Source organism: Monodon monoceros, unplaced genomic scaffold (assembly GCF_005190385.1).
Source record: "Monodon monoceros isolate NGI ecotype Baffin Bay Population unplaced genomic scaffold, NGI_Narwhal_1 Super_Scaffold_16, whole genome shotgun sequence".
Lineage (NCBI taxonomy): Eukaryota > Metazoa > Chordata > Mammalia > Artiodactyla > Monodontidae > Monodon > Monodon monoceros.
The window spans coordinates 104,626,937-104,640,931 of NW_021703772.1; the positions used below are offsets into that span (position 1 = coordinate 104,626,937).

General features: G+C 41.5%; 1 protein-coding gene across 2 annotated transcripts in view; it reads left to right on the plus strand.

Moving 5' to 3' along the window:
* Window positions 1-241: 241 nt before the first annotated feature.
* The window catches only part of CNTNAP5 (contactin associated protein like 5), an 898,651-nt gene continuing 884,897 nt past the window's right edge, over window positions 242-13,995 (plus strand). For both annotated transcript variants that reach the window (XM_029226145.1, XM_029226146.1), the window contains exon 1: window positions 242-323. In XM_029226145.1, the coding sequence (XP_029081978.1) occupies window positions 242-323 (82 nt within the window). The remainder of the gene's footprint in view (window positions 324-13,995) is intronic.

Sequence of the window (13,995 nt, forward strand, 5' to 3'; positions counted from 1 at the left end):
CTGCCGGCGGCCGTTGCGGGGACAGTACCTCCTTCCGCAGCTCCGGAGAAGCCCCCGCCACGGTTTCCGTAGAGCGTTTGGGCACGGGATGGAGTGAAGCCGCGAGTGCCTCTCCAAGGGGGGGTGGGAAGGGGTCAGGCGGTGCGGAGGAGAAAGAGAGAGACAGAGAAAGAAAGAAGAAGCCGCGGCTGGCGCCTGCGAATTTGAGATTCGATTGGGAGGGACCTCTTACTCGGGGGAAATGGATTCTGGACTACGGCTGACCAGCGTTTTCACTTTGTTCTTCTCCGGCTTGTGGCATTTAGGATTAACAGCGGCAAATTGTGAGTTCCAGGAGCTGGGGGCGGGTAGGTGAGGTGGGAAAGGCTGCCGTTTGGAAAGACACTCAACTGTCCAAGCGTGTTCAATTGTGTCTGCTCTGAGCAGAGGGGAAGGGGGAAAAATGCTGATTGGTGTGTTTCTATCACTCTAACTAACCATCCCAAAAGTTAGCAGAGCTCGAAGGAGCCGGCCCCGTTGGATTTCTTGCCCTTCTCCCCGAATCGCAAAGTTCGGGGGAGAAGGGAAGGTTCTCTACCCTCCGCCTCCCGTCAGCTCCGCGTTCTCTGCCTGCCTGGTCTCAGCTGGGGCTTTTCCCGAGCAGGGCCCCCGGTTCAGACTGGATGCACGGGGGACTGAGCTTCCAGAGACAGAGATGCTCACAGCCACCGCACTCGGTGACAGAGGCTCATTTCTGAATGCGGCTGCCTCGCTCGGATTTGTAGTATGCCCAGTGCCTCACAATCCATGGCTTTCAGCTCTCTCCTAGGCAGAAGGCTCCAGTTGGGGTATCTTGCAACCAATGGTCATCGGTTTAATAGGGTTGGGAGTTTTGGCCTAAGAGTCATGGCCCGATGTAGTCAAACCACAAGATCAATGGCTGACCCTGTTATAGGAGGAAGAGCTTTGATGCGCACTCCACCCCCAAAATCTTTGTGCCAAAGAACGCATAATGAGTATGCACTAAGTGTACACTTTGTCGTCCAAGCTCTAACCTCAGCAAGTGCAGGGCATTTAATTTAATAGGCAGGAAGGCTGGACACCTGGGGATGTGCCACCTGCACTGTGTATTTAAAGAACCTAGTTTGTCAAACTCGAATAAATCTCTGGAGCCATCAGAGGTTCAAGCTCAATTGCTCAGCTGCCTCTCTAGGCAGAGAAAGGGAAGTTTTTCCAGCTCTGGAAACTCCTAAATGAGAAAGAATGCAATTAAGCCGTCTGTGTTGTTTCCAAAGGTGGTTTATCAAGGTTCCTCAAGCTTCTGGGCATGCTCCCTTATCTGCTAACCCCCACCATGACCCTCAGAAATATCTAACCGTATTGGAACAGTTTTGATACTATTTTTTTTTGGACTCTGAACCATCACTGTTAGAGAGGGGTAGGAGGACCACTTACTACTTACAAGTTTCTCTACCTCACTTCCCACCCCCTTAGGTCCAAGAGGACCTTAAGTAAGAGATACTTAATCGAGGGTTATACCTCAAAGGCAAACACTTAGAAAAATGTTCTTTACTGAGAATGGTCCAAAGCTGAGCCAGTGTTTCTATCTGTGATTGGAAGTTTGGGGGATCCAAAGTCGATAGTTAGTGGAAATGTGTTATAAAGATTTTATTAAAGTTTGTATTCTAAGGGAGTGCTGAAGAGGTCAACCTCTTTAAAAAGGAGGAGCCAAAGGGCCTTAGTTCAGAAATTATTTCAGAGAATAGGGAGAGACAGGGTAGAATCTGCTGTTTCTCTCCTCTTCCTCCTGTCCCCACATCCTCCAGCCCCTCCTCCTCCTTTTTTTCTTTTTTTAAGTAAAATTGTTCTCATGGTGCTTTAGAAAAACATCTAAGTGATTCAGTAAGAGGAAGTTAGGCACAGTGCTGAGTTAATTTCTCTACTTCCTAAAACACTAGAGGTCAGTATTGTCCTAATGATGCAAAGGTGTGGCAACGAAATAGCCGTGTTTTTCCTTTAGCACATTTACCTACCTGAAAATAGTGAATATTTTGAAGATCCATGAAAGAGGGATGAGGAATAAGGGTGAAATAAATAGAACATACTCTATAGAAATATGATTTGGGCTTCCTTATGTAGCACCTTAAGAGCGAGGAAAAAAATTATAGAATGGCTTTTTCTGTAAACTAATTGAATTATGGTTAATGTTATAATAATGCTCATAAAACCTAAATGGTATGAGTTTAAGGCTCATGCTTATCATTACTGATGCAGCAATAAAGCTAATTCTGAACATTTAAAATAAAACTTTGTGATAATGATCTTTAGTATTTCATCAGGGACAGTTTAATTTACCTGTTTCCAATCAGCATTTCAGTTGAATGCACGCTGCTTGCTAAATATTTTGGAGTCAATGTTCCTAAAGTATAATGTTAAATGTTTTTATTTTGCCAAACAAAATGTATTAATCCAGTGAACAATAGAATAGCAGCAGAAAATTACTTCTGAATTCAATCCTGGTGGTCTTTGAAACCTATGTTGCAGAACCTCGAAGAAAAAAAAAAAGAACATTCTACAATTCTTCCAGACTTTTACTGTCCACTTTGACTTACTAGTTATCTACAACCCATTAACATTTAGATGCATCTAATGAGGAAAAGAAATCTCCTTTCAAATAGTCAATTTGTGTAAGCTTATAGATAATTTGGAAGATTTTTTCCCAAGATTATTATTTCTATATTTTGAAATAATACTTCAAGTCATTCATGACAGTTGTCTTGGAAATGGATTATTTACCCAAGATGCTCCATGGTATACTTGTGAACTTTGTTCAAGTAAAAACAACTTTTAATTGCTTCCATTCTTCTAATAATAATTTTTGCTGTGTGTATGTAGGATGTGTGTGTGTGTGTGTTTATGTGTGTGTGTATGTGTGTTTAATTTTCTCATAATCTGAGCAAAACTTGGGAATTTAGCTGTAAGGGAAAAAAGAATGCTTACCCAATTATAGATTTTATAAGTTTCTAATTAAACAAAATTAAATAAAGTTAGGTTAGAAGGCCAGCTACAGTATAGATAATATGAATCTGTGCAGAGAACATAATCACCCACCAGTAATAAAAACTCTGAAAATTCCCCAATTTCGGATTTTCAGCATATTAAATAGCTATCACACTTCCTTTGAGTTTACCCTGAGGGAATTAGTTAATTTCAAATGTAGATATGATAGGACAATGTTAAATGAGAAACCATTTTACATATAATATTAGCTCCTTTGACACAAGAAGAAACGATGTGACTTGATAGTTGGTTAAAGTGAAACCAGGAGTTTGAAATGCTAGGAGTTCTAGCCCTAGTTATGCCACAGCTAAGATGCCAAATGCCCATCAGGTGATGCATCGTTTCTGTGCTCGCAGCTCAGGTATAAAATAGCAATTGAGATATGTATCTACTTCCAAATAGAACAGCAGCTCAAATTTTACAGAGGAGATTCTTTGAATAGTAGGTACGTTGAAAGACTATTATAGTGGGAGAACTTGCATTCAAAAGATAAGAGGAATGCAGGAGACACTTATAGGGCTGCTGTTCACTTTATTTTACAATAATTGGATGTTACGTGGTTATAAAGAGCCTTCATTCTGACCAATCAGTCACTTTGGATGATCTCTAAACATCTTATCTCTTTGTTGCTACATATTAGGTTCACACAGATAACAGCCTTGAGAGAGAAATAAAAAACTCTTTATCCCTTTCATCACAGGCAGAACTTTATCGAAAATATAGGAAAATGTCAATCATAATTCCTAAAGATCTTCAAATAAAGAGATGCACTGTACCTTGAGTTATTTGAAGCTTACACACAAACACAATCAATACGTAATATTATAAATAAACAAACATCAGATTATCTTCAGCAGGAAGCTGTTTGCAGTATACTTTTTGTGGCATTTATGGCCATCCGAAGTGAAAGAAGCATTATAATGCTCGTTTGGAAGAGTCCTGAAGATTTTTCCATGATTGAATGGGCTCGTCTTTCACCATCCATACGAACTCTCTTGCCTTTCTGTCTGTATAGTCCCCGTCTCCAAACCAGATTCATATTTCCACAACTGAAAAATATGAACAGCTAGACTAGCAATTTTCACACAAGGGTATAGACTTATAAGAAAGTTAGGTTCTATAAGAATCACCTTACTCACCGCCACCTCTTATTCTCATTCTAATGAATGACTGTCTTCTAAGTTGCAGTTTTCTTTTTTCCCTGCCCCTCTTGCCTTTTCTTTCTTTAGTGGGACCCAGTTTCTCTTTACTAGATTGCCTTACTTTTCAGTGTCCATTTGTTACAAAACAAAATAACGTGATATCGTTTGCAATGTTCCTAAAGCCTTTAGTTGGTGAACCAAAGCCCTTTATCTTACATGTCAGAACTCTGCTGAAATATGACCTATATATACAAAGCTAATTATCCTTGTCATATAGGACAGTGAGGAGATGCTCTAGTTACCTGAAAGACCAGAATACAAAAGTCATTCATTCAATAAGGCTTTATTTTGAAGCTTCAGTGTACTCATTTGGAGCCTAATGACATTTTTTTAATTCGTAGGGGAAACTGTCTTCATTCATCAAAATTCTGACACTTTCTGGCAGATGTCCTTATAAATACTATTGACTTATCCTAATGATGTTGGTGTATTAAGAAGTTGGATCAAATGATTATTAAGGTCTTATTTGTCCCTTATTTGTCCCAATACATTTTTGTCTTTAACAGTTGATGTTGCCTACTGGTCATTCCATTTGGATACTTCTGGGATAATTGTGCTCAAAATTGTTAAGCAATTATATTTAGAATAACAACTTAATAGGGTTTTAATTCCTACTAACTGCTATGCACTTTGTATCTCTCACGCCATGTGCCGTGTTTGCATAATTTGACAAGGCAGCACAGCCAGGTAGACTTTATTAAATTGGGTTTACAGATGACTAAATTTAAGGTTAATCGAAGTTAATAAATTTCCCAGGATCATAAAGCTAAGCAATGAAAAAAAATTTAGGATCTGGACCTATATCTATCTATTTCCAAAGATCAGAGTCTTTGCAAGATATGAAATTAATTCCCATGCATTCTGATGGGGTCTATGTGTGAGCATCTGTAGAACATTACCTTGGGATCTCTGTGGTTAGCCTCTGCAGTCTATCCATAGCAAAGGGCATGGAGGCAGCCGCTTCCACAAGAACCAACTCCTGAGTTATACCTTCAAAAAACAACCAAACAATTGGAATCTAGATTTGATGCAAGATGCCGAACATCACAATGGTCAAAGATAGGAAGCCTCATATCTGGAGGAGCACCAGATGTTTTTTCTTCTACAAGTTTGAGTTTAAAACTTGATAAGGAAAGGGCATAAGCTTGCTGAAGATTTGTGACCACACACACACAACAATGCCATAAAAGGTACCTCTGTTAGCGTCATGTCTTGTAAGTCTATAGATGCCAGACCAAACATATTAATTATCAATAAATAGTAGGTATGAGCTTCCTTTCTCAGCAGAAGGCTGGTCCTGAATGGGCTCTGCCTAATACTCTAAGTTTCATCCCAGTCACTCCTCCCACATTGCCTTATTTCCAGTTTATGGAACTCCGCCGTCCAAAACGAGCCATGTTTTCTCACATCTCCTTGCATTTATTTACATATGCCGTCTGCTTGGTCTAGAATGCCCTTTCACATTTTTATCTTCTGTCACTTTCTCCATCCCCCTCTCCCCCAACAAACACACTTTCCCCAGGCTGGGTCAAATGTCTCTTTATATTACTACTATATTTCCATAACACTTCTTATAGTCCTTGTCTCCCCAACTAGATGCACATTTCCCTGATTATCATATTTTATTTGAATGTCTGTAGTCAGTATCTAAAATACTGGGCAAATGCATGGATGAGAGGGTAAATGAATGGGTTCCAACTAAAATTTTTCATTTCTAAACTAAGATCCTTCTGTGGTCCAGCTGCTAGAATCTTTTAAAATGTATTTGTTTTACGGGTTTTTTTTTTTTTCAAGTGACAAGTATTACCTATGTTAGTTTTGAAAATGTTAAGAAGATGTTAGCATGTGTAGCTTTTAAGTGAAAGAACAGAAGTTTAGATAATTTGACTGGATATGGAGCTGATAAATGGACCCCTGCCTTTACACAGGGCTGAACATTTCCATGAGTTTGCTGGCATGATCTTATTTCTGTGTCAAATGGCTACTTGTTCCTAAACGAGAAAGTCTCTCCGTTCATTTGACCTCAGTACGAATTTTGAGCTAATTTTACTAACTTGCTTTTGCAATTTTAATGAGTGTTTCTTATATAGTCTGAAAATACACAGATATATATTGCTATAAAAGTCCTTCTTCATAGCCCAGGGTCAGTATAAAGAGGAAACGTTTATTTAATGGGACTTTAGTCATAAATTACTGGAAAGATCTTATTTAATTGCAAACCTACAACACTGCCTGATAACATAATCCTGAGTCTCTGATGTCATCTTCTTAAGCTGTGGTTGGGAGAAGATTTAAGTGTTAAGCATATGTGTGTGTTACATATTTGAAAAACTTGTTGAAGAAATGAATCCCAATGAAAGGTTCTCTTTCTTAAAGTCAAGTTTTTCTATGAAGCTGGAGAAATAAAGATGCATAAGAAGATAGAGTCCATGACCCCAAGGAACTTTGAACATGAGCAGCCAGAAGAATAAATCTTTAATCACATCAAAGTGATAAATGCTATAATGAAGGTAAGCGCAGAGTGTAATGTAAGGCACAGGTGAGCATCTCAAACTGGCTGGGGCATCAAGGCAGGCTATCTGAGGAAAACAGAGACTTAAAGTCAAATTTTCCAGCTGGGGAAAGGAGGGGAGGTTATTACAGGCTTTCTGTGTTGTGGTGACTACTTGTAGGAGTGGTTCGTAGGCATAGGGGTAGAATGAGAAACTAGACAACTAGGTAAACATGGGAGTCTTTGATTTTTACTGTTATAACTATGGAGAGTCATCAAAGGATTTTGCACATGTAATTAGATAATACTAATCAGATTTTTGTTTTTAAAAAAATCGCCGTGTGAAGGATAGATCAAAACGGGCGAAGGCTAGTAGTAAGAAAGCCAGGGAAGAGCTTATTACATTAACTCAGGTGATAATTAATAAGGGCCTAAGGAAGAAAGTTTCAGAATCTGCAGAGGTCATAAAGAATCAGAAAGAAAATCATGAGCCATGTCAATTCAAACCCTAGGAATCTATGAGCTAGTAAACTCACAGAAGGCACAGATTTGTGGTTAAAATGTATTCTGTAGCTTCTCCCATTGTTTTTGACAAATGAGAGTTATAGATGGCAGAAAAGGTGCTCTGTTTTCTGAAAAGAAGTTCTTCTCAGGGAATACCAAACGACCATATTCTCAGTGCAGTATATTTCATATTTGCATGACACCATACAGCTCATGCTGTCTGTATCCATCATCCTGATGCATCTTGTAGTCTGTAAATTATGCTGGTTTTTGTCAGCAGAGTGAGAACTAGTCATTAAGGATGATGCAATTAAATCTCAGCGTCCCATTCTCATCCCCCCTCTGGCAGGGGGGTAAACTAGGGATCATTACTACTATCAGAGGTCGCTCCGTGGAAAAACAAACAGGGGAAGTTGGGTAAGCCATGTTGATTTGCCATCATTGGTAATTGATTTGCTGGCATAAATTCCATGTCTCTACATTTCTAATTGCTTTTGTGCATATTCTTTGGGGGTTGATTAATGCCATCTGTTCCGTGGATCAGCTGAAGTGATTGAGTTTTAAAGGACGACAACAGCAATGTTGAAGATAGAAAGTGAAGGAAAATGCCAAAACACAGCTCGTGGTGTATATTATTTTTAACTTTCCACCTTTGGAAGCAGATATATCCTTCTGAAGACTGTCCAAGGCAAATAGCAGTCTAAAGAGATTTGCCTAACAGACAGATGCTTGTAGGTGTGAGTCTAGGCTACTGTTTGATGAATATATATGTTCAGTTCCCTTTCCACCCTCCTCCCCTCCCTCCCCTTCTTCCTTCCTTTCCCCCTTGCTTCCTCCCTTCCTCTTGGTTTTCCTTCTTCTCTTCCCCACTCCACTCTCGATCTGTTGGATTCTGGTGCTGCCTTGCATGTGGACACAGTAACCAAATGTGAAACCTCCATCAAGACCTATTCTAAGGGCAGTCCTGACAGAGATCTGCCACCCACTGCACTTGGGAAAGCCCACTGGATTCCAACGCCCTCACCCCATCTGTCCCCAAACAACTCTTCTGTTAACTCCATTAGTCCCTGAATCTGTAGATGTGAGAAGAAGCCTTTCAATTCATACAGAGAAGCCCTAAGACACAGAGCCTCACTGGGAAAGAAAATATAGGAATTTAAATCTGTACTGAACTCTGCTGGACTGAGAGAAACAGACCTTTTCCAAAAGAAACGTTTCTAGAAGAGATAGAGCTGGGTGTTTGAAGGAGGAGAAGAGAATGTTCTGAGTTGGGGAAAGGCAAAGTAGAGGAATGTTTAGAATGTCCAAGAAAAGTGTTACCAACTTCCTGGTTTTGACCAGACTGACCCTCTGTATTACAAGGGTGAACATATTATACAACAGGTGGGCAATGGGGAGGTGACAGAGGACAGTAGAAAGGGCATAGGTCACACAATTCTGAGTTGATGTGACTCTCACTCAGTAAGTATTTCCTATGGATACTAACATGAGCCCTATAGAATCAGTGTAAGTATAACATGAGTAACTCAGTATAAATCACACATGACGTGGGAATTCAATAATTAGACTTGTTACAATTAACAATGAACCTCAACATGGATTCTCTCAAAATCAGTTACAATAGCCATCAAGGCAGGGACAACTACATTTCCATTCTTTTTTTTTTTTTTTTTTTACATCTTTATTGGAGTATAATTGCTTTACAATTGTGTGTTAGTTTCTGCTTTATAACAAAGTGAATCAGCTATGCATATACATATGTTCCCATATCTCTTCCCTCTTGCGTCTCCCTCCCTTCCACCCTCCCTATCCGATGGAGGGGCTCACTCTCCCTTCATCACAGGGCTGAGTGATTGCCGAGGCAGATGGAAACGTTCTCATTTTAACTCTGATGTCAGGGGGACTGTGGGCAGAATCAGTCCTTACCTTACAGAGACACGCGACTGTCTGGGTTCCTCACTTAATTCCTGGGCTCTGTCGAGGTGTGATCAGGTATGATCCCTGCCTCTGGACTTTGGCCAGTGAACCTCACAAGGGGAGTGGAGAAAAGAGCTTCCTCTAGAAAAGTAAGGAGCATGTCCCCTGAAAACCCTGGCAGAAAACCCTGGCAGACGATGTCAGCCTTAGGGAGAAGCATCCTTGAACAGACCTTGAGAAAAAAATCAGTGAACCCGAGCAGAAGTATATGTAGTGTTCCCAATATCCTAAGCTCTCCATTTGCAGGAGACTCGGGCAGAGGGAAGTTAAATCCGAAGGTTCGGAGAGCTGTGCTTTCCTTCTGGGTATTGCTGAAGGCTGCTTTTGGTGGATACATAGTACAAGTGTTCTCTTGTTCTTGTAAATGTTGGGTTAAAATCAGGTACTGCTACAATGCTCCATGCATTATTAATGCTAAGCCACCTTGAAATGCATCATTCTTTCATTCAAAAATACTTATGAAATGGCTACTATGCACTTATTTCTCCGTACATTCATGAAAGCCTACTGTTCATTGAAAATCAGTTGATGAGGGGGAGATTTGGATTGCTGTTCACATAGTCCAGAAACAACAACAACAAAAGATAGTAGTATCTCTTCAAATCAAGGCCATGGCACCGGGGTCCTCCACTCTAGTCCTGCTCATGGTATTAAGCACCTCTTTCCTCTTCCTGAGTCTTTTCTCTTGCTTCCTTATCTTCAATGTCTCTTCTCCTCCACTCCAATTTGCCTTCTTTTTATTAATTAATTATTTTTGCTGTGTTGGATCTTCGTTTCTGTGTGAGGGATTTCTCTAGTTGTGGCAAGCGGGGGCCCCTCTTCATCGCGGTACGCGGGCCTCTCACTATCGTGGCCTCTCCTTTTGTGGAGCACAGGCTCCAGACGCGCAGGCTCAGTAGTGGTGGCTCACAGGCCTAGCGGCTCTGCGGCATGTGGGATCTTCCCGGACCAGGGCTCGAACCCGTGTCCCCTGCATTAGCAGGCAGATTCTCAACCACTGTGCCACCAGGGAAGCCCTTGCCTTCTTTTTGATGCTCCTTCCTTTTCTTCCTTCTTCCCACCTCCTTTCCTTCCACATGTTCTTCTACTCCTGTCCCCTCCCTGTCTCTCTTCTGCACCTCTCTCTCTCTTTTCTCTCCCCCTTCCTTCACTCTGCCTCTTTCAATTAACATTTAGTAAATGACTTCTTTTTTATTGTTTTATGGCCGAGGCTAATCCTTTTTAAACTTTGCCATTGAAGTGCTGCTTGACGGAAAAAAGAGTGCAAGGAACCCAGGGGAGTCCGAGAGCTCATCTTCACGTGGCCGCTGAAACATGTAATTTCTTCAATTTTGTCTTAAACACTCAGACAAATTTGCATTCTGCTCCCTGTTACATCCATGTGTATATTATGAGGAAAATATTTTCCCACAATCTTTGATTAAAAATTGATGAGCAAAATTGATTCACTTAACCCATGTAAAGGGCCACATACACCCAGGGGCACAGGCCTAAGCTTTTTGGTTCTTTCCCCCTATTTACACCTTCTAGGATTCCTATATGATCGAGAACAACTTCCCTGTCTCTTCTCTCATCTTGGAACAGGTAGCTTCCTTTCCCATCAACTGTGCCCGGTCTGTGGGCTGCAGATTATGCTTAATCGATAATGGGAGGTGAGAAGAGCTTATCAATTCACAGGAGGAAAGGAAACCCACAAGTCCACTTGGTGAAATGGGGCTTTTGGGAGGGGCTGTGGGTAAGAAGTCTGCTCAGCCCCACTCCAAGCCTGCACCACACTCCATGGCAGTCACCTGGCGACGCGCTGCCCCATGCACGGAGCTTACCTTTGAGTAAATGAGCTCTGCCAGGTTACAGGATTGGGGTCAACGAGGGCAGATTGTTTTCTGATTGGAGACAGGCTGAGCTCACCAGGATATTAAAAGAGAGATTAATGCCTCTCCTTCTACAACAATCAGGGACCGTTCGACACAGTCACAAGAAATGAAACCAGCAGATTGGAATGTCAGAGCATTGGAGATGAGAGATAAAGTTAAGTGATGTGTTTCTTCCCTGGAAGGGCTTCCAAACATACACCTCATGCTAGGGGTGGTACCTGATGGGCTCATTCTGTTCCTCCCCACAGTTTGATGTGATAGTTATCCTCCTCCCCATTCTAGGGTGAGCATGTGCCAGCTTGGACCATCAGGTGATTTACCCAGGAGCAAATAGCTTGCAGGTGGTCACCCTAGGATGATAACGCACATTTCCCTGATTCCAGAGTCCATACTCTGTTACACTCTATCTGTCATTCCCTTGAACCCAAAGCTAAGGCTGAGCTGTTCTTGAACTTGAGATGATCGACCTTGCAGACCTTCTCTCTGACCCAGGGTGAGAAATGCCTTATCAGTCTAGACCCACAGATTCCTCCCCCATGCGCAGGTCATCTTATTCTAACCTTGCAGGCAGCACTTCCCCCATAACTCGAAATCCCTGTGGCAAACCGTTCCTGTAAGTCTGGCTGGTTGTAAAACTTGGTTGTCTTACTCGCTAAAGCCTTTACTGTTAAGGCTCTGTGCCCATCACTAGTGCCCTTGTGGATTCCACGATTAGTGTCCACTGTTAGTGTGTCTGCTCCTGTTTCATGCTCCCTAGAGACCTTCCTCTCTAAGTACAGTATTTTCATCACTCCATCATACTGTACGCCTCCTAGATTTTGTAAGATAGATGTTCTGTTTTATTGTTTGTTTGTTTGTTTTAAAGTTGGTGCTAATAAGAAAACCCCTCTGTGTGATACTTCGATAATATGTTCTAATAAGGCAAGGACTGGCTTCTGTTTTCTGTCTTCGGGCTGCAGAGTTCAACCCATATCCAGCCCCTAACCTCCTTTCACCCAGTGGGGATAGATGGGAGGGAGGGTTTTGAACAAGCACATGCTGAATACCATTACTCTCCACCGCAGACGAGGCCCCATGATGAGCATGAGCTCTGCGGGCCTCAGAGAGTCTGCTTGGCAGAGAAAGGCCACCCTGCACTGCGTCCAACTTTCTTTCGTCGCCAGCTGCACGGAAAGCCAGACCCAGGAATTCTGTGCTTTATTCTCCAGCTCCCCTGCCTTTGTCCCTTCGACCTGGGCTATTGTTTGGCTGAGTTGTGAGGTCTCTGTGTCGCCTTGGTCCTCTTTTTCAGCCATTTACGTGTCTCAATGGACCTTCTTGCTTAGGTTTGAAGAGGCTGAGTGATTTGTTCAATGGTCAGCACACTCACAGCTTTGCATCTGTTCCTCCATCCATGGCTGCCATCAGGAAAAGACGTGGCGGATCCCAAAGTCACTCACACTGACTGAGGAAAAGAATCAGTGCTGTGTTCTAGCTCTCAGAAAGAACGAGTGCTCCAAGAAATAAGACCTTAAATATTTAAACTTATTTTAGGAGGAGAATGTTTTGGTTTCTAAAATGAAGTCTTATGCAGAATTTCTATGTAAAATAAATTACACATATGGCGGCTTTGGGGGAAATGGGGAGAGGAGATGCAGAATCCTATCACTCAGCTGACTCTCCTCTCTCTGATTCTTCATGGAAGTACCACACAAAGCCTTCTGCCTTACCTGTAATTGTAGGAATCTCCAAGTTTATAATTTCATGCAAAGGTGATTAGGCATATGATGGTTTTAGGAAAAGTGGGGGTGGTGGCCTCAATGGTGACCAACACTTGGCTGGTGTGAAGCAGCAAGGCCACCCTGGGTGCTTGCCACCTGCATCTGGTATGTTTACATCAGTTGATGACCTGATGTGGAGGTTATTAAATATTTTAAATATTACCTCTGTCCAGGTGCCCATTTGTAACCCTTTGAAAGTCTGTTTTTTTCTTGTTGCTATTTTATATAAGTCTCAGGGCAAGGGCATCTTATTGGCATTTAGAGATTTGAAAAGATAGTAGCTTGTCAAACAAATGCTTCCTCATTTTGATCTTCTTAATGTGAATAGCCATTCTTAGGTTAAAAAAAGATTATCTTATGAAGGTCCTTGAATTATCCACCTCCATCCCAGATATTCCCTTTTGAGCATTTTTTACTTACTTTATTTTTTATTGAATACAGTTGATTTACAATGCTGTATTAGATTCTCCTGTACAGCAAAGGGATTCAGATATATATATATATATATATATATATATATATATATATACATTCTTTTTTATATTCTTTTCCATTCTTGTTCATCACAGGATATTGAATATAGTTCCCTGTACTATACAGTAGGAACTTGTTGTTTATCTATTCTCTACACAATAGTTTGCACCTGCTAATCCCAAACTCCCAATCCATCCCTTTCCCACCCCCCTCCCCCTTGGCAGCAATAAGTCTGTTCTCTATGTCTGTCAGAATGGCCATCATTAAAACGTCCACAAATAACAAATGCTGGAGAGGGTGTGGAGGAAAGGGAACCCTCCAAATCTGTTGGTGGGAATGTAAGTTGGTGCAGCCACTATGGAAAACAGTATGGAGGTCCCTCAAAAAACTAAAAAAATAGAGCTACCATATGATCAAGCAATCCAACTCCTGGGCATATGTCTGGAGAAAACTATAATTCAAGAAAGATACATGTGCCCCTTTGACCTTTTCAAAAGAAGGGGATTTCATGTTGGCCATACAGTGAATGGCAAAATAACTACTTGATAAACTGAATTAAAGTACAGACAGGTTAAGTGAAAGCCAAGTACAGACAGCGTGCCTGGTTTAGGGATAGTACAGGGGCAGAGAGCTAGCATACAGCTGAATGCACCCTCCGTCATCTCAGGTCTGTA